This window comes from Micromesistius poutassou (genome assembly GCF_964030765.1).
Source record: "Micromesistius poutassou genome assembly, chromosome: 21".
Classification (NCBI taxonomy): Eukaryota; Metazoa; Chordata; class Actinopteri; order Gadiformes; family Gadidae; genus Micromesistius; species Micromesistius poutassou.
Window position 1 is genome coordinate 6,087,561 of NC_140291.1, and position 24,752 is coordinate 6,112,312.

Below are 24,752 nucleotides of genomic sequence, written 5' to 3' on the forward strand. Positions count from 1 at the left end.
TGTTGAGGAGGCAGATGCTTAATTGCTCCTCTGGAAGCCATTTGTGTGCTTGTGTGTTGTGTGTTGTGTGTGTGTGTGTGTGTGTGTGTGTGTTAGATAGCGAGGGTGAGATAGAGATGTGTCAAGAGTGGGTGTATTCATGACTGTGCATGTAAGTATAGGAATATATTGCTCTGCTTCCAAACCTATGTGTACGTGTGTGCACGCCTGTGTGGGTACGTGTGTGCACTGTTAAGCTTCTCTGTAACTGTGTGTGTGAATGTCAATGCTGAAAACGCTAAAAATGCGAATTGTTGTGTGTGTGTGTGTGTGTGTGTGTGTGCACATGCCTGTTACTATGCAGGTGCATGAGTTATGTGCATGTGCACATGCCTTTTTGTCTGTGCGTGTGTGTGTGTGTGTGTTTGTGTGTGTGTGTGTGTTTTTCGAAAGTATGTACATACAGTATGTGGGAGTAGTATGAGTATGTGTATGCATATGCATGTGTGACAGGTGATTATGTACGTATGTATGTGTGTGTGTGTGTGTGTGTGTGTGTGCGTGGGCACGCTCTGCAGTGCTGTCCAGATGCTCCCTCCCTGTCTCTTGCCTCCCTGTCTCCACCCAACTACAACCTCCATTCAGCCACTTCCACCAATAGGAGGCGGCCGGCACGGAACAAAGCCCGTCCAACCCAGCTTCCGATCTCCGCCATCCAGCTGTAAAAAAAACATGGCAACCTTCAACTGCAGTGAGAGAGAGAGAGAGAGAAGGAGAGAGCGAGAGAGAGAGAGAGAGAGAAAGAGAGAGAGAGAACGGGCTCCAAGACACTGCTCAATAGTCCCTGTTTAAAACACCTTGAGTCTTTGTAGCCACTGGCTGCTTCCATTTCACAGAGAGAGAGAGAGAGAGAGCGAGAGAGAGAAAGAGAGAGAGATAATCGTGGCTGGATATTTCCTTCCATAGCCACATATCCCTGTCCGAGGGGATGAGGCCATTGCTGGTACGCTAGGCTTATGTCTGCTATAGAAAGTCCACGTGACGCAGCGCCGTTTTTTCGTACAAGATTTGAGTGTCTTTCATATGATCGTATATATATTTATGTATATATATTTATATTGATCCTCCCCCCCTCCCCCGCTGGTTCGATCAAGTATGTGTGATTGCTGTAGCGTGGAGTGTGTGTATTTCCCCGCAGCCGACCCAGTGAACGGTGTCCACGATGCAGGGTTAGAGACCTCAGTGCACACCGCGGGCAAACTGAAGCCTCCCTGCTGTACCTCTGTTGTCATGGTTTCGCATACCTCCGATGAGGCAGACATCCACACACACACACACACACACACACACAAACGCACACTCTTGCAGAACACAACGATGCTTTTGTTGTGCTTCTGGTCGATCGGCGGCCACCGCCGGCGTTGTCGTCTTTGATCCGTGCTCGCCGATCCTCCCCCCCCCCCCCCCCCCCCACCCCCCACCCCCCCCCCACCCCCCACCCCCGCGCTCGCCATCGCCCGCCAAGCACTCTTTCAGAATAAAAGCGCACCAGCGTCCATCTCCCGCCTTCGGCTCACACGCCCCATGTTCCCGGTCGACGACCGACGGCCGTCGCTCGCGCTCACGGTCACACGCGCATCACCTCCTGGTGCTCCTCCTTGTCTTCCTCCTCCACCTCCGCCTCCTCCTCCGCACCCACCCACCCACCCCCCGCCCCGGTCTGGGTCTCACACGGTCACCTCCGTCTTGCTGTTGGTGACGTAGTACGCCTGCGTGGGGAGGTAGTGCTGGCTGTGGCTGTGGGCGCGGCTGCCGTGCAGCTGGTTCTGCTCCAGCACAGTACACTGGGGGCCGCTTGTGGCCGTAGCTCTTCCGGCGGCCCACCGTCTCCGTCCCGTCCCAGCCCTTCAGCGTCCCCAGTCCCGTGGCCTGCCGGCTCGTCCCCCCCCCCATGGTGTGGGAGCTGTAGGCCATCGGGTGGCCCATGGTGCCCGAGCCCGTGCCCAGGTTGGTGCCGGACGTCCGGGAGGACATCCCCATGGAGGAGCTGCCCGGGAGGGTGCCCGTCATCATGTGAGCCATGGGGTTCCCCCCCCCGCCCCCGTGTCCAGGCGGCTTGGCCCCGTGACCGTGGAGCTGGGTGTGGCCGTGGGGGTGGGTGTGGGTGTTTAGGGTGCTGTGTCCAGGGTGAACAGAGTGCCCGGAGTGGCCCGCTTTCTGCTTCTGCCTCTGGACGTCCATGTTCACCTTGTGTCCACCGCCACCGCCACCTCCACCCCCACCGCCGTGTCTGTCCGAGGGCATGGCGGAGACGGAGGAGATGGTGGGCATCTCCGTGATGTAGGTGGCCACGGGTTCGGGGGTCAGGGGGCCCAGGGACGTCATCTGGGTCATGGGGGGCATCTGGGTCATGGAGTTCAGGGAGGTCATGGGGGCCATGGAAGTCATGTGCGTCATGGGGGGCATCTGGTTCATGGAGTTCATGGAGGTCATGGGGGCCATGGACGTCATCTGGGTCATCTGGGCCATGGGGGTCATGGTCATCTGGGTCATGGCCATGGGGGTCATGGTGCTGTTCATGTGGTTGGAGGTCATGGGGTTGGAGGTCATGGGGTTGGAGGTCATGGGTGGGCTCATGGAGGACAGCGTGCCCATGCCCATGGAGGGTCTCAGGGTGCCCATGGCGGCTCTCAGGGTGCCCATGGGCTGCAGGGGAAGACCCCCCTTGGAGGGCAGCTCCACCATCAGGCGCTGCTTCTGGTAGAGCTCGCCATTGTACTTGGCCGCTGGAGGAGAGAGAGAGAGAGAGAGAGAGAGAGAGAGAGAGAGAGAGAGTGTGAGAGAGAGAGAGAGTGTGAGAGAGAGTGTGTGTGAGAGAGAGAGAGAGAGAGAGAGAGAGAGAGAGAGAGAGAGAGAGAGAGAGAGAGAGAGAGAGAGAGAGAGAGAGAGAGAGAGAGAGAGAGAGAGATTAGTTTCAGTAGACGGTAGAAGAGGTGGTGAAGCAGCTTGACTTTAATGTAAGTGTTTAAATGATTCCACTTGCCAGGTTTACTCTGCATAATACATTTTGATGCATCGATTCTCAGGAACATTCTTTTCAACCATGGTTTGCTATTGATGAGAACCCCCCCCCTTCCTCCATCCACACACACACACACACACACACACACACACACACACACACACACACACACACACTCAATACTCAATAAGTCAACCATAACAAAGAGTAAACTTTTCAGCACGGTGAGTTTTTCTTCTTCCCTCACGGTGGGAGAAGGTCACACAGCTAGCTGCTACTGTAGAACCAGCCCTGTCAGATACCCACAGCTGAGAGTTGATGATAAAGAATCCATATCTTCTTACCAGGCTATCAACACCCTACCGCACCCCCGCCCCACCCCGCTCGGTCGGTCTGACAAGCCATGCAACTGGTCCTATTAGAGATAAAGGCCAGTAATGAAATGTGGAGCAAGATGACACGCAACACATATACAAGAAACAACGGCTTGGGAATGCTTGGTTCCTCTGGGGTGAAATAGGGTACGGGATATAATAAAATGTCTTTAGGACATTTAAAATGTCTTTATAATAAAATGTCTTTAGGACATTTTTTGTGTCTTTTATTTGTGTCTGGAGGAAAATATCAAATATTGAAAGGTTTCCTTGAGCGCAGAATGAATGAATCACCTTACTCTCGAAATAATAATTGTAACTATTATAATGGGAAATAGAAAGAGAGGGAGAGAGAAGACAAAACGTAATTTTGCTTCCTGCGTTGGAGATATGCACCTTTCTTTGGAAAGGGCTGGGGGGGAGGAGGGGGGGGGGGGTGGTATAATAAGATAAAATAATTAATTCCAAGATGGGGTTTTGATTAGATGAGATCATCTTCCATCTTGTTTTCCGTGTTCAGGTGAGTGCTCTGGTAATCCTCCCAGTGCCTCAGTGTCAGCGCTGCGCTTTAGCCCCTGGTTCCTCTGCTTTGCTAGCCCTCGCCGCCGTGTGTACGTTCAGTGTACTGTTCGTTCATTCCCTAAACCCTGGCGGCCGTGTGCGCGTGCCAGTGTGTGCCACTTGAGTTTTTGTGTGTTTTTCCGTGTCTACTAGGGCGGCCTTGCCAAATATTTTCCGTCATGTCCATAATTTCCCTGTCACCGCAATTGGGCTAATTTTCATCACTGAGAAAAAGTGTTGGTGGTGGTGCAGTTGGTGATGGTGGTGGAGTTTCTGTCATTCTGATACACCTTCACATTAAAGTCCTTGTCCTCTCGCCCACACCTCTCTCTTTGTCTCTCTCTCTCCTCCCTGCCTCTGAATGTCTCTCTCTCTCTCTCCCTCTGCCTCTGAATATATCTCTCTCTATCCCTCTCCCTCTCTATCTATTTCCCTCTCTTTCTCTTTCTTTCTCTTTCTCTCTCTCTCGCTCTCTCTCTCCCCCCCACCTCTGAATGTCTCTCTCTCTCTCTCTCTCTCTCTCTCTCTCTCTCTCTCTCCCCCCACCTCGGACTCATTCTCTCCCTCCCTCCAACTCCCTCTCTCGCTTGCTCTCTCTCCCTCTACCTCTGACTCTCTCTCCTCTCTCTCTCTCTGTCCCCCTGTCTCGTTCTCTCTCGCTTACCCATGCTTGAAGGACACGGAGGCCATCCTCACAGAGTTTGCTTTGCCGACACAACTATAAATCTAGCTTGTCTTGAGGAGGGGGGTGGGGGGGGGGTATGTGTGGGGCTGGGTACACCAAGGGGTCTGCTAGGCGAGCTAGAGGAGGGGGTGGGGGCTGGGGGGGCGGGGGTCTGCCCCCCGGGGATCAGACTCACTCAGGCGACAGGTGAATCAATCTAGGGCCCACCGACGCCTGGCCCATACAGCATGGGGGAGGGGAAGGGGGAATGCTCGGGGGGGGCGGCGCGGGGGGGGGGGGGGGGTCGGGGAGTACGTGGGAGGAAACCCAACAGCGCCGACCGGGGACTCCTGTGTTGCTTCCCCCCGTGCAGGAAATGAGAGACAGCGCGACGAATACCGCAAAAAATAAAAGCGGCAAAACGAACCCCCTTTTCACAGTGGCAATAAATCTGGAGGGTTTCCCGATTCCAATGACTTGCTGATTGGCTCCCCGGTGCGCCCCCCACGCGCTGCATTATTAACAAGCATGTCTGGGGGCGGGGCTGCGTCTTTAGGGGTCTACGGGCGGGGGGTCGTTAGGGGCCCCGTCTCGGAGCAGACATGCGAGCGGTGGAGACGGGGCCCCTAATTGCTCGTTTGTTGGCGGATCGGAGAAGAAGGCAGTGCCTGCGCTCGTCTTCTCTGGGTTATGGTTGAAATACGATAGAGTGAGCCTCTATGTATACAGATAGGAGTGTGGCCTATCAGCAGGAGTAGGGCGAGTTGGGGGCGGGCGGGGTACGAGTGACAATTAAGAGGAAGGGGAGCCCTGCAGGGACGAGTGAGGGCAGCAGAAAGAGTTTACCGGGGGGGAGGATGAGGAAGATGAGGACGAAGATAAGGAGCAGGCAGGAGAAGGACGACGGGGAAGGTGCAGAGGGGTGTAAGGGAGGGGGGGGGGGGGTGGTGGAGATATTTTTCAATATTGGAAGAGTACCGGCTAAGATGACTTTTAGAAAATATTGATTTGTTTGACCTTTTTCTTTTGCGCTCATTTTATAGCTTTTTCTACCATATCTATAAAATAAGCCTTCCTCCATGAGCCACACACACAGACAGACAGACATATACACACAGACACAGACACACACACACACACACACACACACACCGATGACACACAGCGACACGCACGCAATTTGTGCAGCTGCTTTCCCTTTTATTCTCTTAACAGTTATGCCGGCATGCCGGCTTCCATCTCTGAATCCCTTGCTCTGTATCTCTCTACGGCGGGCCATCCAATCATGTCACAGGTGCCTTTTTGAATTCCACCTGTGGAATGGGTTTCTGTCACTCAAGTCTCGTGTTGATGTGAGGGGTGGTGCAGGGGGTTGGGGTTGGGGGGGGGGGGCGGAAGATAGGGCAAGGGGCGGGGTGAGGGAGAAGGGGAGGGGAGGCGAGGTGAATGGAGGAAAGAGGTCGCCTTTCCATTACAGAAATTAAATCAGATATGCGGCACCACTCCAGGTGGCAGGAGAATGGCGGTTAAATGTACGGGAAAATATTCCTTCTTGGATAGCGAGGAGGTCAAGCTGAAGTTGGTCGAGGGATGATACAGGAGGGTGCCGGGGAGAAACGCCGGCAGACGCAGAAGGGAGGAAAGGCGCGTGGGGAGAGAGGCCTGGCGAGGAGATAGGGGAGTAAATAGGACGGTAATGACAAAAGAAAATTGTAGTGGGAAATGGCGAGCAGCAAATGGTTGAAAGGAAATGAAAGGGAACCAGAAGAAGGATGGTTAGAGATGAAAAGCTGGAATAAAGTGGAGTGGGAGAGAGTGGGTGAGAGTGGCTATCTCCAAAGGATGAAGAGGAGGAGAAGAATGGATCTGAGCACAAAGGGAGAGAAGGTGTAGGATGTAGAAAGAGCACGGATCGGAGCGGGCCTGAACCGAATCCTGCCGTTCGGTCGCAGCCACTTCACTGTGCAGCACACAGAAGGCCTCTTGTTTACCAAAAACAAATCCGGCTTTCAACGCCGCGACGTTTGAAATTTCCCTTCAAACGATATTGATGAAAGTTAAATTACGCAAGATGCGTGTTTAAACGCTTTACCCGGCGTAAACTAATAAGCAGCAATCTCTCTAAATGTCTCGCAGCGACTCAAGGGCCTTCAGTGCGCGGAGCAACGGAACGGAAAAAAACAAAACACACACAGCGTTTTACATCCGGAAAAAAAAAAACAACGAGCGAAACACACAGATCGACTCGAGTGAGAAGGGTTCGGTTCCTGCCTGGAATACAGAACACAGGCGGACGGATGATATCTCTGAGTGCCTTTGGTGACAAAGCGCTCGTCTGCAAACAAAAGAGCGAGCGGCAGCCGCTCGCACCGCCGCCGTTTGTTTGCCCAGCCGTCTTTGGCCGGGAGCCGCGTTGAATACCAAAGACACCACCCGGAAGGGCCCGCCTGAGAGGTCCCGCACACGTGTGGGGCCCCTCCGCTGTGTGGGGGCCCTCCGCTGTGTGGGGGCCCTCTGCTGTGTGGGGGCCCTCCGCTGTGTGGGGGCCCTCCGCTGTGTGGGGGGCCCTCCGCTGTGTGGGGGCCCCTCTGCTGTGTAGGGGCCCCTCCGCTGTGTAGGGGCCCCTCCGCTGTGTGGGGGGCCCTCCGCTGTGTGGGGGCCCTCCGCTGTGGCCGCTAGACTCCGAGAGGGGGGTTACAGGGGCTTGAACGCGCACACACACACACACGCACACACACACACACACACACACACACACACACACGTGCGCGCAGACACGCACGCACGCACACACAAGCACACACGCACGCAGGCAGACGCGCACGCACACACACACACACACACGTGCGCGCAGACACGCACGCACGCACACACAAGCACACACGCACGCAGGCAGACGTGCACGCACACACACACACACACACACACACACACACGCACACACACACACACACACCCCTACGCCGTCCACATATGGCTCGCCGACTGGAAGGCACTTGCGAAGCGGTTCATTACTAGAGGCTGGGCCGGGTTGTTGTGATGGCGAGGTTTGAGGCTAAGAAACACAGCTTGACGGGACAGGCTGTTCCGGCGGGATGTGCAGCATGTGGGCTTTTTTGATTGTGCAATCAATGACAACTGGCAGATACGCACTCCCCTCCACCCCCCGGCTTTGATTTAACAGCGATAGGGTGACTGGGGATCCGCTTGCTGAGCGCTAGTTTTTTTTATAGGGGCTACCGTTGCCACCTCCGAGCGGTTCACATTTGATGCATAAAAATTGTCGCCACACACACACACACACACACACACACACACACACACACACACTGAGGGTGGAATCAAGCATGCAAGGAGGCGGTTAAGGGTTTGGTGGTTGCTCGGTTGATCTTCTTGCTCGAACATATTCGAAGAGTTGAGCCGGAAGGATCAAAGAATTGATGATAAAGCTCTAGTGATGAGATAGTTACCCACCCCCCCCCCACCCCCCTATATCACCCCTATAAACATCCAATGCCAAACAATACTTGAGGCTACTTCCATCTGCAGTAAGACAAGCCTACCTTCTCATGTGTATATTTCATGTGTATCCTAGCAGAATATGGCTGGCAAGCAATTTGTGTACATTCTGCTGTAGTAAACTTGACCATGAACCCTAACGCGTCTGCCAACTAAATAAAACGTAACCCCAACACCCAACCCCTCACCAATGAGTTTGGCCCACAGGCACCATGTCGGTGGTTGTCGTGCAGTGCTCAAGAACCTTCAAACCACCATCGCCATGATCCTGCCCATGGCCCTATCCGTCCCTTTCACATCTCCTCCAAGCCTCCCAAACAACAACCAAACCGCCAAGCAACCGCCAGCGACCGTCCGCTCCTGGTCGCCCCTTCCCTCGGGCCAGCCAGACACTCACCCACGGCCTTCAGAGAGGCGTATTTGTTGATCTCCTTGCAGGGCTGCTGTAGCTGGTGCTGGTGGTGCTGCTGCTGCTGCTGGTGGTGGTGGTGCTCGTAGACGTCAGCCAGCTGGCTGAGGGCAGGGTAGGCGTGCTGCTGGCCCAGCTCGGCCCCCGACGGACCCATGTTGTTGTTGAGGATCTGGCCGCCCTCTGAGAGAGAGAGAGAGAGAGAGAGAGAGAGAGAGAGAGAGAGAGAGAGAGAGGCATTAGAGCAGTTGGATAAAGTTTGGTGAACGACAAGACAGAGTGAGAGAGAAAGGGAGGGAAAGGGAGAGAAATGTCAGACTGGGGCTGTTTCATATATTTTTTTTACTGACATTTAATCTGTCAAATATAAAAGAAAAGCCATTTGTTGAATATTTAGCTCCCCTAATATGGGCCTCGTTGACCCAAATCTTTCATTTATTTGTACCTTCATTTTAGCTTTGGAAGTTTTATGGCGCATACTTGCTCTTTTGCCAGCAACAGTTTACAACACTCTAATGGACAATTTATAGCTGATCAATTCAAACCAACGTGCCTCCCTTTGCTGTCCACTGTGGTGTACCAGAGCAATTTGTGGTTAAGTGCCTGGGTAATAGATGATTTATAAGCAATTATTTCACAAATAATTGCTTCCGGTCCCTCATCGTCTCCGAAACTGTTTCGGATTCTTTGCAAAGATCATGGCCTTTAAACTTTTATCTTCCAGAGTACAGTGGTCTCCCTGTGTGCCTCTAGTGAACCCTGGTGGTCTAGTGAAGTGCCCGGTTCCTTAGTCCTTGTTTCTTTATTTAAGGCCTTAAGACACTCCACAGTGTGTCATTATGAGCAACAGGTCGAGGTTACAATGTGGTCTCATCCGCGCCCGTTCATGCTCTCCTCTGACAGTTCAGCGTGTAATGGAAGCTTCTTCCCACGTACCACTCAACCACTAAGCAACTGCCATGGACTGAGACCCAGACAATATTTACGGAAACTGCATTTTGGTGGTACAATAAAGGGAATGACCTGTTTGTTCACCGTGGCTCAAATCAATCAGATCCTCAATGGACCAATCAATCCATTCTTTATATGTCTGCAATCCTTTCTTTTTATCTATCTATCGATCTATCTATCCATCCATCCATCCATCCATCCATCTATCAACCTACCTACCTACCTGCCTATCTTTCTACCTGCCTACCTGCTTATCTGTCAATGCCTATAGCCATCAATCTCGTCCACACGGCAGCTCATCTGTCAAGTCACCTTAACTAAGCTGCCCGAGGATGCTTGGCTATGTCTTCATATAGAGGGGGGGGGGGGTGATGAAGGGTGTCCTCTGTATGAGTGACAGAAGCGTCTGTTGGTGACAGCACTTGCAACTGAAAGGTGGAGGAGTACAGATCATGTGAGGACACAGGACTCGCCGGGCTGAACGTTGAATGCGCGTTGAAGAGGCGAGGGGAATTCAACCACGTTAGATCATCGTATTATTTGCCCTTTCATCAAGAAAAGCTTTTATGTGTGCCCATTGAAGGACTTTAATCACCGCCTCATCGTTTGAGAGGTTGACGTTTGAGCGATTCTACAGGAAAAAGTTAGAGCATGGAGGGACGAAAGAGGGGAAATGGAAACACAGCATAAGGGATATCAAAGAAGGGCGGTGATGGGGGGGAAGTAAGAAGGAAAGAAAAACTGTGGAGAAGTTAGTTTGTAGTTTGTTAGTGTGTGTGTGTGTGTGTGTGTGTGTGTGTGTGTGTGTGTGTGTGTGTGTGTGTGTGTGTGAGAGAGAGATCGACATAGGAAGAGAACGAGAGTGAGAACACATCACTATTTGCTCCCCCATATAGAGCGAGTTAACCCTGACCTATTGATACTTTCTGTCCTCATTCCTTCAGGCTTCCCTCTCCACTCTGCCTCGCACCAGACCACCACAACTCCCAGTGACTTTTTCCTATTAGTTTAGTTACAACAAATCACAATCACCCACCACCCCCAGGCAACCCTACTCTGATTAGTATCACTAGTCACTGCCTAATTGCTTCGACTTCTTCACCAAAGCGACTTTGAAATGAATTTGGCTGCATGTCATCAGTGAGCATGGAGGCAGTTTGGCATCTTGTTCAAAGACCTCGACAGGTTGACGAGCCCAGGGAGAGTCCTCCAGCCATGACACTACGCCGGTCCCTGTCCACCACTTCACAGGTCATTACATGTGTTTTTGTTACTCACGACACTGATTAGACAAGGGGCTCTTGCGTGATTTCATCCCAGCAGTGAGTCCATCAAGGTGTGAGGTGTGTGTGGTTATATGGGTTGTGTGTTTGTGTGTCTGTGTGTGTGTCTGTGTGTGTGCGTGCGTGTGTGAACAAAGGGCCCTTGACCTATGAGATTCACCTGTCATGGAGAGATGGCTCACACTGTAACTAATTAATCAATTAACTGCCAAGCAGGCTCGTTCCCTCTCTCTCTCTCCCTGCCTTTCTCTCTCTCTCTGCCTCTCTCTCTCTTGCTCTACCTCTCTCTATTGCTGTCTTTCTCCCTCCCTCTCTCTGGGTTTTGAGTCTCTCTTTCTATTTCTTTTATTTTCTAAGGAACACACACAAACACACACACACACACACACACACACACACACACACACATGTCAGTGCTAAGAGATAAAATGGTGGAGACAGACTGACAGTGACAGTGATAGAGGGAGAGAGAGGTGGCGAGGGAGCGAAAGCAAGAGGCAGTCAGGCCAAGGATATCGCGAGAAAGCACAGGAGAATAAGACACAAAGGAGAGAGAAAAGGAGAATAATTAAGATGCTGCAGAACCAAGTTGGAAGAGAATACAAGTGAAAATAAAATTTAAGAGGCTTTGGATTTGAGGTGAAAAGAAAAAGGTAGAAAGAAAAAGGTAACAAGGCCAATGCTTTTAATGCCATTCCATCCCCCTTACAGACCAGATTTCTACATAATGTTAACCATCTCCTCAAGTTTATTCTAAACGTTGTATCTTCTTTTCAACCTAAATAAACTAATGTTTTAGAGAAGGAGACGGGATCTTACCAATGGCGAAAAAACAACCACCAAAACATGCCCTCTTATTTTGATCAGGCCTTATGCAAGAGGTGAGTCAACCGTCATAATAAGGATGCCTCAGTCTGGAATTAAACACGCCGTAACATTGCATGCCATGTAAACACAAGGGAAACAGGTGGTACATCGCATGACTAACCAATCGCATGACCTACTCCTCAATTTTTTTTCTGTTTCTGTCTGTATTTTTTTTCTGTCTCAGAGTAAAACCAACGCTTTTATTTTGACATTAAGACATCATTGCTTGCCGAATCACAGCGACTTCTTTATATAATTTTCTTGCATTGCTGTAGAAAGCCAGAGCATTCCTGACCTTTGTCTCCTTGCTACGAGTATTGATTTATGACTGGTAATGTTAGCGATCGGGTAATTCCCTGCCTGTGCGACCCCTGCCCTTGGTTGGAGTCACTCAAGATTTGAACAGCCTTGGCCAAGGTAATGAAATACGAATGACTGCTTTGAGAATGATATCATCACTGATTTGGAAGCATTATTAAAAAGGCATTAAATATTACCGCTTGGTGTTGCAGTACATGAAACACTCAACGCCCCATCAGCCACTTTTAAATCTGATCAAAAAGGAATCAGGTCGTGACTATTAAACTAAACGGCCAGCTGATTCTTAACATATCGCATTTTTGTTGGAACTATATTCACGCCTTTTTGACAGCTAAAGAAGCGTAGACGGTCAGATTAACTCTTGGCTTTGAAGGCTGTCCACCACAAAGCTTGTATTCTGCAAAACGTTGCTCATCGACTTTAAGAAGGTCACCCACATTTAGCTGAGGGGAAGGTTGTATGGAAGACTGGGGCAACCAAACATGGTTGATCTCAACACAAAAACTAGCTGGGCGAAACCCGAGAAAAGCCCTTCAGCTCTCGTTGGGTTCATTCATCTTATTTCTACCTCGACTTTGAAGTTAAAAATGCACTCCAACGGTGATATTATCCAGGCTAGTGAACAACAATAATTGAAAGCCACAACAAAGCTGCCCTCAATCAGTCTGGGTCCCAAACATGACATTTAATATGCAATGCTGAGCACCCACACGGCACAAGACACGCCCACATCCCACACGACCTGGCCACGTAACAAAGGCTCTTTACATAAGCACATCCACCCATCTGCTACTCCACAAGATAGTCTGTAGGCTGTCTGTTCTGTGTACACACCATTCGTACTACCAACACTACTTTGTTCTGCTTACCACTGAAGGGCAAAGAGATGGCCGCAGTGCGAGGATGATGAGGGTGATGATGATGATGACAAAGAGTTTGATGATCCCAGATGTGGCTTTAATCGGTGTCTGTGCTTTCTTTTTATAAATGCGTAGGTGGATAGTATGTATGTGTACTGTATGTGTGTAACGGCCTTCTGTACACAAGGGAAAGATGAGAACAGCAGAGAGGAGAGAGGGAAGGCCAGAGATGTAACAGAACGAGACAGAGAGCAAAACTATTGTGTTAGAGAGAAGCACAGAGAGAGAGAAAGTGACATAGACAGCAATAGAGAGACAGAGAGACAGTAAGGGAAAAGGAGGGAGACAGAGATACACAGCGAATGAAGGGTGATGAAATCACACATATGTGGGTGTGGTTTTATCCCCTATTGGCCTGGATTCCTAGCTCTTGGCTGTACAGTATAATTTCACTATTTGTTTGCTTCTCTGCTGAAAATTGTAAGGAGCTGACTCATCTTTCATTCCCTTTTCTTTTCACTGCCAGATAAACCCCTCTTTTTTTCATCCTTTTTCAAGTATTCAGAAGAATAAAGGGTCTTTCTATTTGGTCACTCAACTCTCTCACTCTCTCTGTCTTTATTCTCTGTCTCTCTATCTCTCTCTCTATCCCTTCCTCTCTTTCTCTCTCCCTGCATCTCCATCCCTTTCTCTATCCATCTCTCTCTCTCTCTCTCTCTCTCTCTCTCTCTTTAGTCAGTGCGCCAGTGTTCTTTCAGTGTAGGGCGACATGGCTGAGTCTCATTGTCCCATCGTCATCTGCGCCCACATATCAACAGGCAGGCCTGCTGTTACTGTTACTGCCAACAACACACACACACACACATACACACACACACACACACACACACACATTGTTATGTAATATGTGTACTGTAATGCTGGTTGCAGCAGTATGGACAGACAGACAGACAGACAGACAGATAGAGAGACACATTGAGGGAGAGACTGACTGAAAGGATTACTAGAAGGCAGGCAGACAGAAAAGTAGTCAGACTGACCTACAGGCTGACAGATACACAGACAGCCAGAGAAACACACACACACACACACACACACACACACACACACACACACACGCAGACAGACAGACAGACAGACAGACAGACAGACAGGCTGGTAGCGAAGACTAGACAAGACTGTTATTGCCTTAATCCTCTGTGTCCGTCTAAAGCGTTTCGCCCCATCATAACCGCGCTGCCAGTCGAACAGAAGACCCCATGCATCTTTCATCCACTTTCTTGTTCTACTTTGCTGTTGCTCTGTGATTGTGTCAGTAGCTTAACCACTGCAACGTATTTCACAGGCTGCATGTGGCACCGGAAAGGAAAGTGCACATGTGTTTGTGCACTTCTCACACGTACCAGACGGATGGATGCACAGACAGACAGACAGACAGACCGATTGGGCATGTGCTCAGTGGTCATGTCCATCTCAACTGGTAGTGAACAGCATTTCCCCTGGGTTCAATTCCCCACTGGTAGCCATTGCCCACACTAACTGTATGTATTCCTAGATAAAGTGTCCACCAAATGGCTTGTATACAAATTAGGGGTGTAACGATACACAAAAGTCACGATTCGGTACGTACCTCGGTTTTTAAGTCACGGTTCGGTATGTTTTTCGGTACAGCAGTTCTTATTATTTTATTTTTATTAAACAATTGGATTTTGATTTGATTTATTAAATTGTATCAAACAAATGCCTAACACAAATGAAAATACATAAAATACAATTGAGGATAAAAACACAATCAAGTCCAGGACTTATTTCCATTGTGGTCCTCAACACAAAACATCAGGACAAGACAAGACACTCACAGTGTCAGAGTGTCACAGAGTGTGAGATAATCAAAATTTATTTTGGTATGTACCGAAATGAAATTTTCGGTACGAATGAGTCTATCGTTACACCCCTAATAAAAATGGTGTATAGGTGTGGAAGTGGCAAGGTATGTGTTGGTGTGTATTTGAGAGTGCATGTGTTGATGGTATGTGAGAGTGCATGTGTTGATGGTATGTGAGAGTGCATGTGTTGATGATATGTGAGAGTGCATGTGTTGATGGTATGTGAGAGTGCATGTGTTGGTGGGTGGTGTGCATGGCAATGTTTTGCAGCACCGTTACGCTGTACTGGAGAAGATGGGGAGGTTGTGTGTGTGTGTGTGTGTGTGTGTGTGTGTGTGTAGTCAGAGAGCAGAAAGTTCTCTCTCTCTCTCTCTCTTGCTCTCACTCTTGCTCTCCATCTCGCTCTCTCGCACGTTCACTTTCTCTCTCTTGTATCTCTCTCTCACTTTCTCCTATATCTCTCTCACTCCCTATCTCTCGCTATTTCTTTCGATATCTCTCTCTCGCCAAATCTCTCTGTCTCTCCCTATTTCTCACTCTCTCTCTCTCCTTATCTCTCTCTCTCTCTATCTCTTGACTCCCTCCTTATCTCTCCCCTGTGGAGCCGCTACTTACACATGAAGGACTGAAGTCTCATCATGTGCCAGAGCCATGCTGTGTGACCGCTAAGCTAACAAGATTTACTTTATCTATTTATATATACAGTATATATATATATATATACACCCATGCAGATGATGGGGTGTGGGGCCCCCTTTGGTTCTAGCTGGAGGTGAGGAGGAGAGAAAGCCTTGGAGGAGAAACACTTATATTTCTTTCCTCTCCTTTTCCCCCGGCAGAGCTCTGTGGGCGGAGTGAGAATGTTCATCAGGTCTGGGTGATAGATGGGAGACATGAGGAGGACACACTGATAGAGCAGGGAGCATAAGACGTACAGCAGAAAGTGAGGGAGAGAGAGAGAGAGAGGGAGGGTGCAGGCCAATGCCATGGGTTGGTAGAGATTGAGTGTTGGGCCAATTTGCTCCCGTGGCTGTGGTCACCTGGCCGAGCAACATTTACCATTTATTGATGTTGCTTTTGCCTGAAGCGGCTGACAGTGACTGAATTCAGACGCGCGTCATGAAGGAGCAGGTATGGTATGGGAGAGAGAGAGAGAGAGACAGAGACAGAAAGAGAGACAGAGATAGAAGGAGAGAGAGACAGAGAGCGAGAAAGAGACAGAGAGAGAGAGTATATGGGTAGTAGGAGAGAGAGAAAGAGAGAGAGAAAGAGTGGCAGAGAGTGGGAGTGAGAGAGAGAGAGGGGCAGTGGGAGTGTGCAATGGAGTTCCAGGGCAACACACAGTATACACACAGTATAATACTGAACAACTAGTATTACCACTTGCCCAGTGTGTGCGTGTGTGTGTGTCAGTTTCTACGTGTGTGTGTGTGTGTGTGTGTGTGTATCTACGTGTGTTTGTGTGGGCCGTGTGTCTTAACACTCATGGAGTGTGTTGGCTGTCGGATGCGTTTCAGAGTAGATGCAGAAAGGTAGCGACCGGGGGATGAAACGCAAAACACAAGTTGTACTCGTGTACAACTTGTGCGTCGACACTGTCAGAACAGGGGAGAGAAGGAGCAACTTGGCATAACCGCAGTCATGGTATCTTACTCTCGATGGAAGTCGTTTCCTTTTGCCACGTGGAAACACCTCTGAGAGCCTCTGAGGTGGTCTCTCTTTTGATTTTCGCTGCCACATGTGCCAAGCAAAGCATGCTGGGAAAAGAAAAACTGAACAGATGAAGGAAAATGTCTTGCTTGGTTGTTTTGTGCTTATTGGATAACTGTATGGAATTACACGCGCGCCCGCGTGCATTCACAGATAATAACACACACTCTCCAATGTCTGCCCCTATACCAAACAATGCACTTAGCTGAGCGGAGAGAGAGAGCGAGAGAGGGAGGAGAAGGAGAGCTAGACCGAAAGAGAAATAGAAGAAAAAGAGATAATTAGAGAATGAGAGAGTGAGACTGAGAGAGAAGAAGCCTTATGAGATAATATACATTTCCGTTGAAGCCATTTTAAAGGGGACATACAAAAGCCAGCATCAGGATAATATCCACAAGGAACCAACGGAAATAGAAAAACTGACACAAATATGCGTGACGTATGGAAGCTGTATTGTTCGGACATCTGTCAGGAAGCAACGGCCTTGCAGAGTGAGTGGTGTTCATGTGCGTGGGAGGGGGAATGCTCATCTATTAGAGAGTACCTCTTAGAGACGTTTATACCATGGTCACTCCTGCCACGTTCTTTCATGACTCCAGTTCTCTGTCGTGGTTTTCTTAATGTTCACGGTTGGTTTCAATTGTTTTGTGCCATTTTTATTTTCCTGTCTCTCTTTCTAACTTAATTCTGCTCACAATGGAACAGGGCTTTGGGTCCTCTCCTGTGTTGTGCATCTGGCTTTTGGGGGAAAAAAAAAAACATCCACTAAACTGTGGCTCTCAGGGGACATTGTTAAAATGTAGAAAGCGGTCATGAGTCTCATCAATACAAACACACTGGGTGAATACCGGCTGACTATGAGTCAAATACCTGCAGTTGAATTCCAATAGGGAAACGCTTTCCAGGGAACTAGCTGTGTTTACTGTTGAGTCATTTAGCTGTTTGGCTGTTAGCCCGAGGCGACTTACAGTGATTCTTATTTTGGCCCCTGTCGTTAATGAGCTCTTCATGGACTAGTTTTTAGTCTGTAATTCCAGGTAGTTAAAATAGTCAAACAGTTGTGAAGGTGTATGTGCCTCTTATTATGAACTGTAAAGTCTTCCGTTTGTTGCCTTCAACCAAGAGAAAGTTACTTAGCCGACTTAATTTGACACATTCATCCTAATTCTACCTGCAGGTCTGTTACTATTTTTCTGTTAATTAATGTATTTGAATGTTATCTATACATAATGACTAATTCATATTTGTCCTTCTCTGTGCTGTAAACAAACGCAAAAATGTACAACATTGTGCTATTAAAATGCCCGATCAGTGGCCTTCGAAAATAAACCCTTTTTTTCATTTGTTTGGCTGTGCTTATGAATTATTGAAGATGTATTAACTGTATGTTTGTAATACCTTCCCAGTATGCCCCTTTCTGTCCAATTACACATATTAGCATTTAGCCGGAAACAGCCAACCCTGCTGCACAAATGTAAATTAGCACATAAAGTACAGAATACAACTCCATTATATGCATGTTAAAAGGTTATTACCTTCAATAATGCATGGATATAAAAGTATCAAACATATTGATAACACCTTTTAATAAGGCTAAATTAATTTGCCATTAAGTAACATTAGTTAATGCAACTAATCGTCTATTAATACTTTACTAATGCTGTTCATGTTTACTAATCATGTTCATGTTAACTAAGGTAATGGTGTTCACAATATGTAATAGGGTAAGGGTTAACCAACTAGCTACACAAACAACAAGCTAACTGCATTTACTAATGTTAATGAATGGTTAATTACTGTATAGTAAAGTGTTTCCAACAGGGTTGTTGTTGTTTTAAATATGTTAATGTTGAGGAAAAGCACACGCCTTGTCTTGAAACCTGTTGTAATAGAATTATAAGGTGTCATCATATTTGGCCTTGCAGCGGGGATTTGATGAGAAAATTATACTACTGCAGGATAGAGGTGGGCTGAAAAGCTCAATCATAGACCTTCCAGAGTCACATGGACCCGAATGTCTCATTCAAGCCTTAAAACAACCATTTTGAGGTTGGTTATGAAAAGAAAAAAATTATAGACAAAAGCTAATATGAAACCTGCAATATCTACTAAGGAAGTCACTGCCATGTATGCTAGATCTAAACGTAGTGCTGTAATGTTCGTATGCTATACAAAGTACTATAGAGTATGGATCCTAGAGTGTACTGTGTACTATAGTATTTCAGGAAATCTGGAGATAAGATAGTCTAGTAATGGTGAGTGACTTGTCCTCCAATCAAAATGTTCTTGGTTTGAACCCAAATGTGTTGGCATTCTTTAGAAAACTCCCCATAAGTCGCTTTGAAAGCATCTGCCAAATGACTGTCAAGTGTATCTACAACATCATGGCTTCCCACACTTGAAAAGGGAAGGACTTGACCAGACTCAGGATTTCACTCGTTCTTCAATTTATTTGACCAGTAAACAAGGAAGGTGAAAAACCTTTAAACACACACAAAAAAAAACAACGTAAATAAAGTTCATCAAACACAACAAAGTACAACAAAGTACATTTAATTAGGAAAAGGGTAGGTATAATTTAAACCTACATTAACCATTATTTCGTTATTTATCAACCCAGGTAAATACAGTGTAAATTAGGCATTGACTAAACAGAAAGCCAGTTCTACTTTACAGAACCATTTACTTTTAAATAAACCAGTTTTTACCTTATGTTTTAACCTAGATCATTCTATACAGATTTTATACATGACATGAATTTCTACCACAATTTTAACTAAATACTAATTCTTTAACTTAAATGAAATCAAGCATTCTAAACTATTTTACTGTAGATTAGCATAACCATTTCTGAACAGAAATACTCATAAGCCGTTTCTCAATACCAAGTACGCGGACTACGTACTCGCGGACTTGGAAGTACGTACTTGGCAAGTCCGGACTTTCAAGTACAGACTTCCGAGAACACGAGTACGCACAAGTGTACGAGTACGCAATTGGAACAGCCGCGGACTCGATGATGCATCCTGGGATATATAACGGTCCCAAGTCCACACGAGTCACCTCCGATGCATCCTCGGTAGAACGGCCTCATCGAGAACGCATCGAGAACACTTCCGGGTTTTACGACAGTACTCGCGTACTCGTGTACTTGGAATTGGAACAGTGCTTGGGCTACCACTGATGACGTTTACCGAGAACGCAAGTACACGAGTACACACGAGAACGCGAATTGAGAAACGGCTTTAGTCACAAACTAAACATTTACCCCTTGCACTTCCATAAAGCAAAATTCACTATATTCAAACTAATACTTATACACTCCATCAATGTACACATCTTCAAGGTTTATTAAAGAGTTTAAACAGATTAATAACTAAACAAAGAGCTTAGCCAATTGCAATGGCAGCCGCTAAGTTTACGCATGTACGCAATGTTAAACTTTCAGACAATACATAACAGACAATACATTTCGTGCCCATAGACACAGACTACTACGTAGCCAGCGATCACATTTAAAACTGTCTCCAGAGTCCAGTAAAGAGACGTGAGCTTACCGGTAGCCCTTTTGATCTTTTCCTTTTCCCATGCTTCCTAATTCCGTGACTCTTTAGCGATTTCTTCTTTCTTTTGCTGTCCTTAGCTGCGTTACAAACTGAACAAACTTGCGTTCCTTATATTGTCTGGGGTTTTTGCCGTGTGCTGCTGATTAGTCTAATTGCGCTCACCTGCTGAGGTGCACCGTGGAGCAGCACGCCCGCTGTTACGCGCAGTGCAGCAAGGCCGTCGTCACATGCACACGCAAGCATGCAAGCACACCTCCGGGCAGATTGCCGCAACACCTCCCACTCGCACCACGGGGCCCAGCTTGCACCTCTCAGGCGAGCTGGGCCCCGTCGAATTGATCCTCCGCCGGGACAAGGACGATGAGGCGCCACACGTCCCGATGCAGTATGGGACCTTGGAATTCCTTCTCCTTAGACCCGGACTCTTTGGCAACAGGTCTTGGAGTCTTCACCTGAACACGCCCACTTGGAGAGACTTTCACGTGGACATCCGTGGACATTTTACTTTGGAATCTGCATTCACACTGACAACTCTTGCTAACCTGAACTGCCCCCTTAGTGCATTTTGGTCGCAGAGCCAAACTATGTCTCCAATGGCAACGTTTCTTTCAGCAGTATGCCACTTGCTGCAGACAAACAGGTTTGGACCTGCAAGTTGGCTCCAGGACTTCCAAAAGTAACTAGCTTGAGTTTGCATCTCTTGCAACCTTTTGAAGGGGTAAGTGGTGTAGTCAAATATCTTGAAATCTCCACTCTGTGTGGCTCGACCAAGCAACAGGGTGTTCGGAGTGACGTATTGGATGCGGTCTTCACGGCTCTGGACTCTGGCGTCGATAGGCCTTTAAGGTTGGCAGCTAGCTTGAGCACCGTCAGGAATTCGCTGAAGGTCAGGCCTTCTCCTCTACCAAGACTTTGGAGAGCTCTTTTGGTGATTTTGACGGCAGCTTCGGCAGCGCCATTTTGGTGAGGTGAATCGGCTGGAAGGATTCTCCATGTCCAGTAGGTCCCATTTTTGGCAGCATATTCTTCAAGTGACTCTTTGTTTTGTTGTCTCAGGTAAGTGTACATCTCTTCCAGGACAGGTTTTGCTCTGATAAAGTTCGTACCTGGATCGGACCAGATCTTCTGAGGATGACCTCGGACAGAAGTGAACCTCTGGTAAGCAAATAGAAAGCTCTCTGTTGTTAGCGTGTTTGCCAGTTCGACATGGATGGCTCTGCTTGACATACAGCAGAAGTGCACGCACCATACTTTCATGCTTACTCTCCTCTTGACCAGTCTGTCAGTTGTTGTGTTTGGAAAGTGTACGCCCTCTTGTGCTGCCAGGCATAGGTTCCGGAACACATCTTCTCTTTCATTGATCGTGATGACACCAGAAGGTACTGCCTCCCACTTTTCTTTATCTCCAATCTTGACACGCAGGAACTCCTTTGCTGCTCTCCAAGTCCATGCTATCGTCCCGACAAGCCGTCTTAGACTGCTGAAGCGCCTTTCGTCCAATAGCTTTTGGACTGCTGCTACTGCAGGTGGTCTTCTGGACTTGGACTCTGTCTCCTGGACTCTGACTGGATCTTGCGCTTTCTGTTGACTTCGGGTGAGTACCGCGACAAATGTTTTCTTCTGTATTTTCGTGATATTGTCTCTTGCTTGTGCAGCAACGTCTTTGGCTGATTTTTTTCGGCCACTCACTCTCAGGAAGCTGAAGGAACTGTGGACCCAACTGCCACTCGGATTCCTCAGTTAGGTCATCAGGACTGGCCCCTCTGGTGATGATATCTGCAATGTTCGTCTGCCCTGGAATCCACCACCAATCTCGCATGTCGGTGCTGCTCTGGATTTCACCAACTTGGTTTGCGAAGAAGGTCTGGTAGCCATAACTCTCACACTGTATTGCGCCCAAGATGGTCTGACTGTCGACGAGATGGTACCACCTCTCGTCATTGATTCGGCAGTATTTCTGGAAGTAGTTCTTCAGCCGTGCTGCAAAGACTGCTCCGCACATCTCTGACTTCACTGGGTCACCCTTGTGGTCTACAGGGGTCAGCTTGGCCTTAGACTCGACTAGTCTCACGACGACACCATGGCTGCAGCTCCAACGTAGGTACAGCACGGCGCCATATGCGTGCTCACTGCCGTCAGAGAAGGTGATGCCACATGGTCTTACACCTGGATCTGGCGGCGTGAGTGGTCTGATGAATCTGAGTAGGCTCAGGTGAGCGTACTCTTCGAGGAGCTTTATGGCGTCTTCTCTGAGTTCTTTGGACAAGGCGGCATCCCAGGTGTTTTCTTTGAAGTACATTACTTTTTCTTCTTGAAAAGCTCTTCGGACCAGGATGGCTTCTTCTGTTTGGCTGGAGCCACAAGGCAGAGTGGATCATAGAGACCAGAGACTTGGCTTAACAAGTGAGTGGGTGAGTGGGTCTGGAGTTTGTCTTCTTACTTCTTCTCTCAGTAAGAGAGAATGAATAATCCTCCTGCTTTAAGGATCTGCTCGATGTTGGACGTGAGGAGTTTCAGGTGGTCGAGGTTGTTGTGAGAGGTCAGGATGTCATCGACATATGCGTCTTCCTCCAGCACACGTTTCTCTTCTTTGAAGTGCTAAATGGAGGCAAGTTGGCGGTCTCTCGCATGGTGACTTGGGCTATGCAACCAGCGGTTTTGTCTCAGATGTTGACTGTTGTTATCGCAAAATCTTCTATCTCAGCATCTTCAGTGTCGCTTTCTTCCAGCCAAACAGAGTTGTACATCTTGCGGATGTCACCAAGGGCAGCAAAGACACCAGCTCGGAACCTCAGCAGGACAGCTCTGATCAGATTCAGGACGTCAGGACCTTTGATCAGTATGTCGTTCAAGCTCAGGCCTCTGTACTTCTGGCTGCTGTTCCATACTAGCCTCACTGGGGTGGAGACTGAATGTGGATTTGGCGCAATCAGGTGACTTATGTACCACACTGGCCCAGTCCAGCGCTGCAGAACTTCTTTGGACAGCTTCACTGCAGCTTTGAAATTAACCATTTCATGGATTTGTGAAGCGTAGGCCGTCTTCCACTCTGGTTCCTTCGCCAGCTGCTTCTCCATTCTGTGGAATGAGGCTTCAACTGCTCTCTTCTTGTTGGGTAGAGATGCTGGATCTTCTGTGCATGGATACTTGGTGTGCCAGTGTGGTTCAGGGCTGTGGTCGTCTACGTCCACATATGTCAATCCATCTTTCACCATCTCCATTTCTCTTTCTTCAGCCAGTATCATTTCTTTCCCCCCGGGTTGGCAATTCCCGCAACGACATCCTCCACATCTCGGCTCACAAGCGGCTCCAATGCTTTCCCACTTCCACTTCAGAAAGTCTCTTCTGCTAGTGGCTGTATTGGACTGGGTGCTGGGATAGTCGGGAGACTGGCAGGAGACTGGATCTTTACAGGTGAGTTCAGTGTATTTGACTGCTGCAGTTCTCATGGATCTTGCGAAGTGTGTCTTTGACGTATGGGCCTGTAAGTTGGCTTCTTCAAAGAGGTCCGGGTGCGTGCCTCCGATGGTCTTGCCGAGCGGGCCGTCCCAGAGCACCAGGTCACCGACGGAACAAACTTTCTGGGGTACCAGCTGCCCTTCTTTGTGGCTGATCAGGAGTTGTATTTCCCTTGGTCTTGCAAGATCTTTGAGGGACACATCCGGGAAGATCTGCTGTAACTTGACGGCTGGAACATGTCTGTGAACTTCTGCAATTTTATCAAGTCCATAGCAGATCAGTTGATGTGACTTGAGAGTCCCTCTTGGAGTGCTGACACATATCCTGAGGAGGTAGCGCTTGGTTGCGACAGACACTTTCATCCCTCCAACGCAGTGAACCACCAGTGTCACGTCTTCACTTCTCAGGTTCAACTTGCTCGCAGCTCTGTTTGTTATGTAGTTTGTATCTGATGCCAAATCAATGAGGGTCCCGATTCTTTGTCCATCGTTGGCAGTGACGTCAAGGAGCATCAGGATCACTGGGTACTCGTTTAAGCAGTTTTCCTCCAGAAGACCTCTCTCAGCTGCAGTGGAGTTGTATGCCCTGGATGTTACGTTGCAGAAGGCGTCTTGACACTGCTGCGCCAGCTCTGGTGGAAGTTTGGAGAGGATCTTTTCTTGGGTTTCGGTGTATCTTTTGCCCTCAGTTCTCACTGGACTGGATTTGGGTGTTCTCTGGGGCTGGGGTCTGGCGACTTGACAGAGAAGATAGTGGTGTTGGTCTTTGCACTCTGGATTCCCGCTCAGGTAAGTAGTTTTTCTGCAGTATTCGCCGTTGTGGACTTCGAGGCATTTCTTACGGGCACCAAGTTGTTGTGCTGCGTCCCTCTTCTCCGAGGTTGGCCCTAAACCTTCTGCAGAAATATAGCTTCTTTCTGTGCTTTGGGTCACCGCAAATTATGCAGCCTACTGTTTCACTGCTGGACTTGGTTGTCTTTGTTCTGGCATACTTTAGAAACGTGGTCTTCTCCTTGGCGGGTTCGACGACGTCTCTCAGCAGATCTAGTTGTTCATATATGGATTCTTGTGATTTCAGGTACGTGATAAGCTTGTCGAAGCGGTTCTGGCGGTTAACAGCATTTCCCTCATCAGCAGCATTGGTGAGCCAGTCTTTCTTTAGAGTTTCCGGGAGCTTGCCCTCGATGGATTTAGTCACCAGCGGGTTCTTTATGGCATCTGCATTATCCAGTGCACTTAGTGCTTTTTCCACACTTTGGATGAGCTCTATGACTCTTCTTGGCTGGCCGCTCCTGACTGGTGGAGTTGCTTGTAGCTCTTCA

General features: G+C 48.4%; 1 protein-coding gene across 1 annotated transcript in view; it reads right to left on the reverse strand.

Moving 5' to 3' along the window:
* Positions 1–1,706: 1,706 nt before the first annotated feature.
* Positions 1,707–24,752, reverse strand: part of shisa9a (shisa family member 9a) — a gene marked incomplete at both ends in the record, with an annotated part of 47,146 nt that continues 24,100 nt past the window's right edge. Inside the window, 3 exon segments of the mRNA XM_084485569.1 lie at positions 1,707–1,829; positions 1,831–2,765; positions 8,517–8,711. Coding sequence (XP_084341695.1) covers positions 1,707–1,829; positions 1,831–2,765; positions 8,517–8,711 — 1,253 coding nt within the window.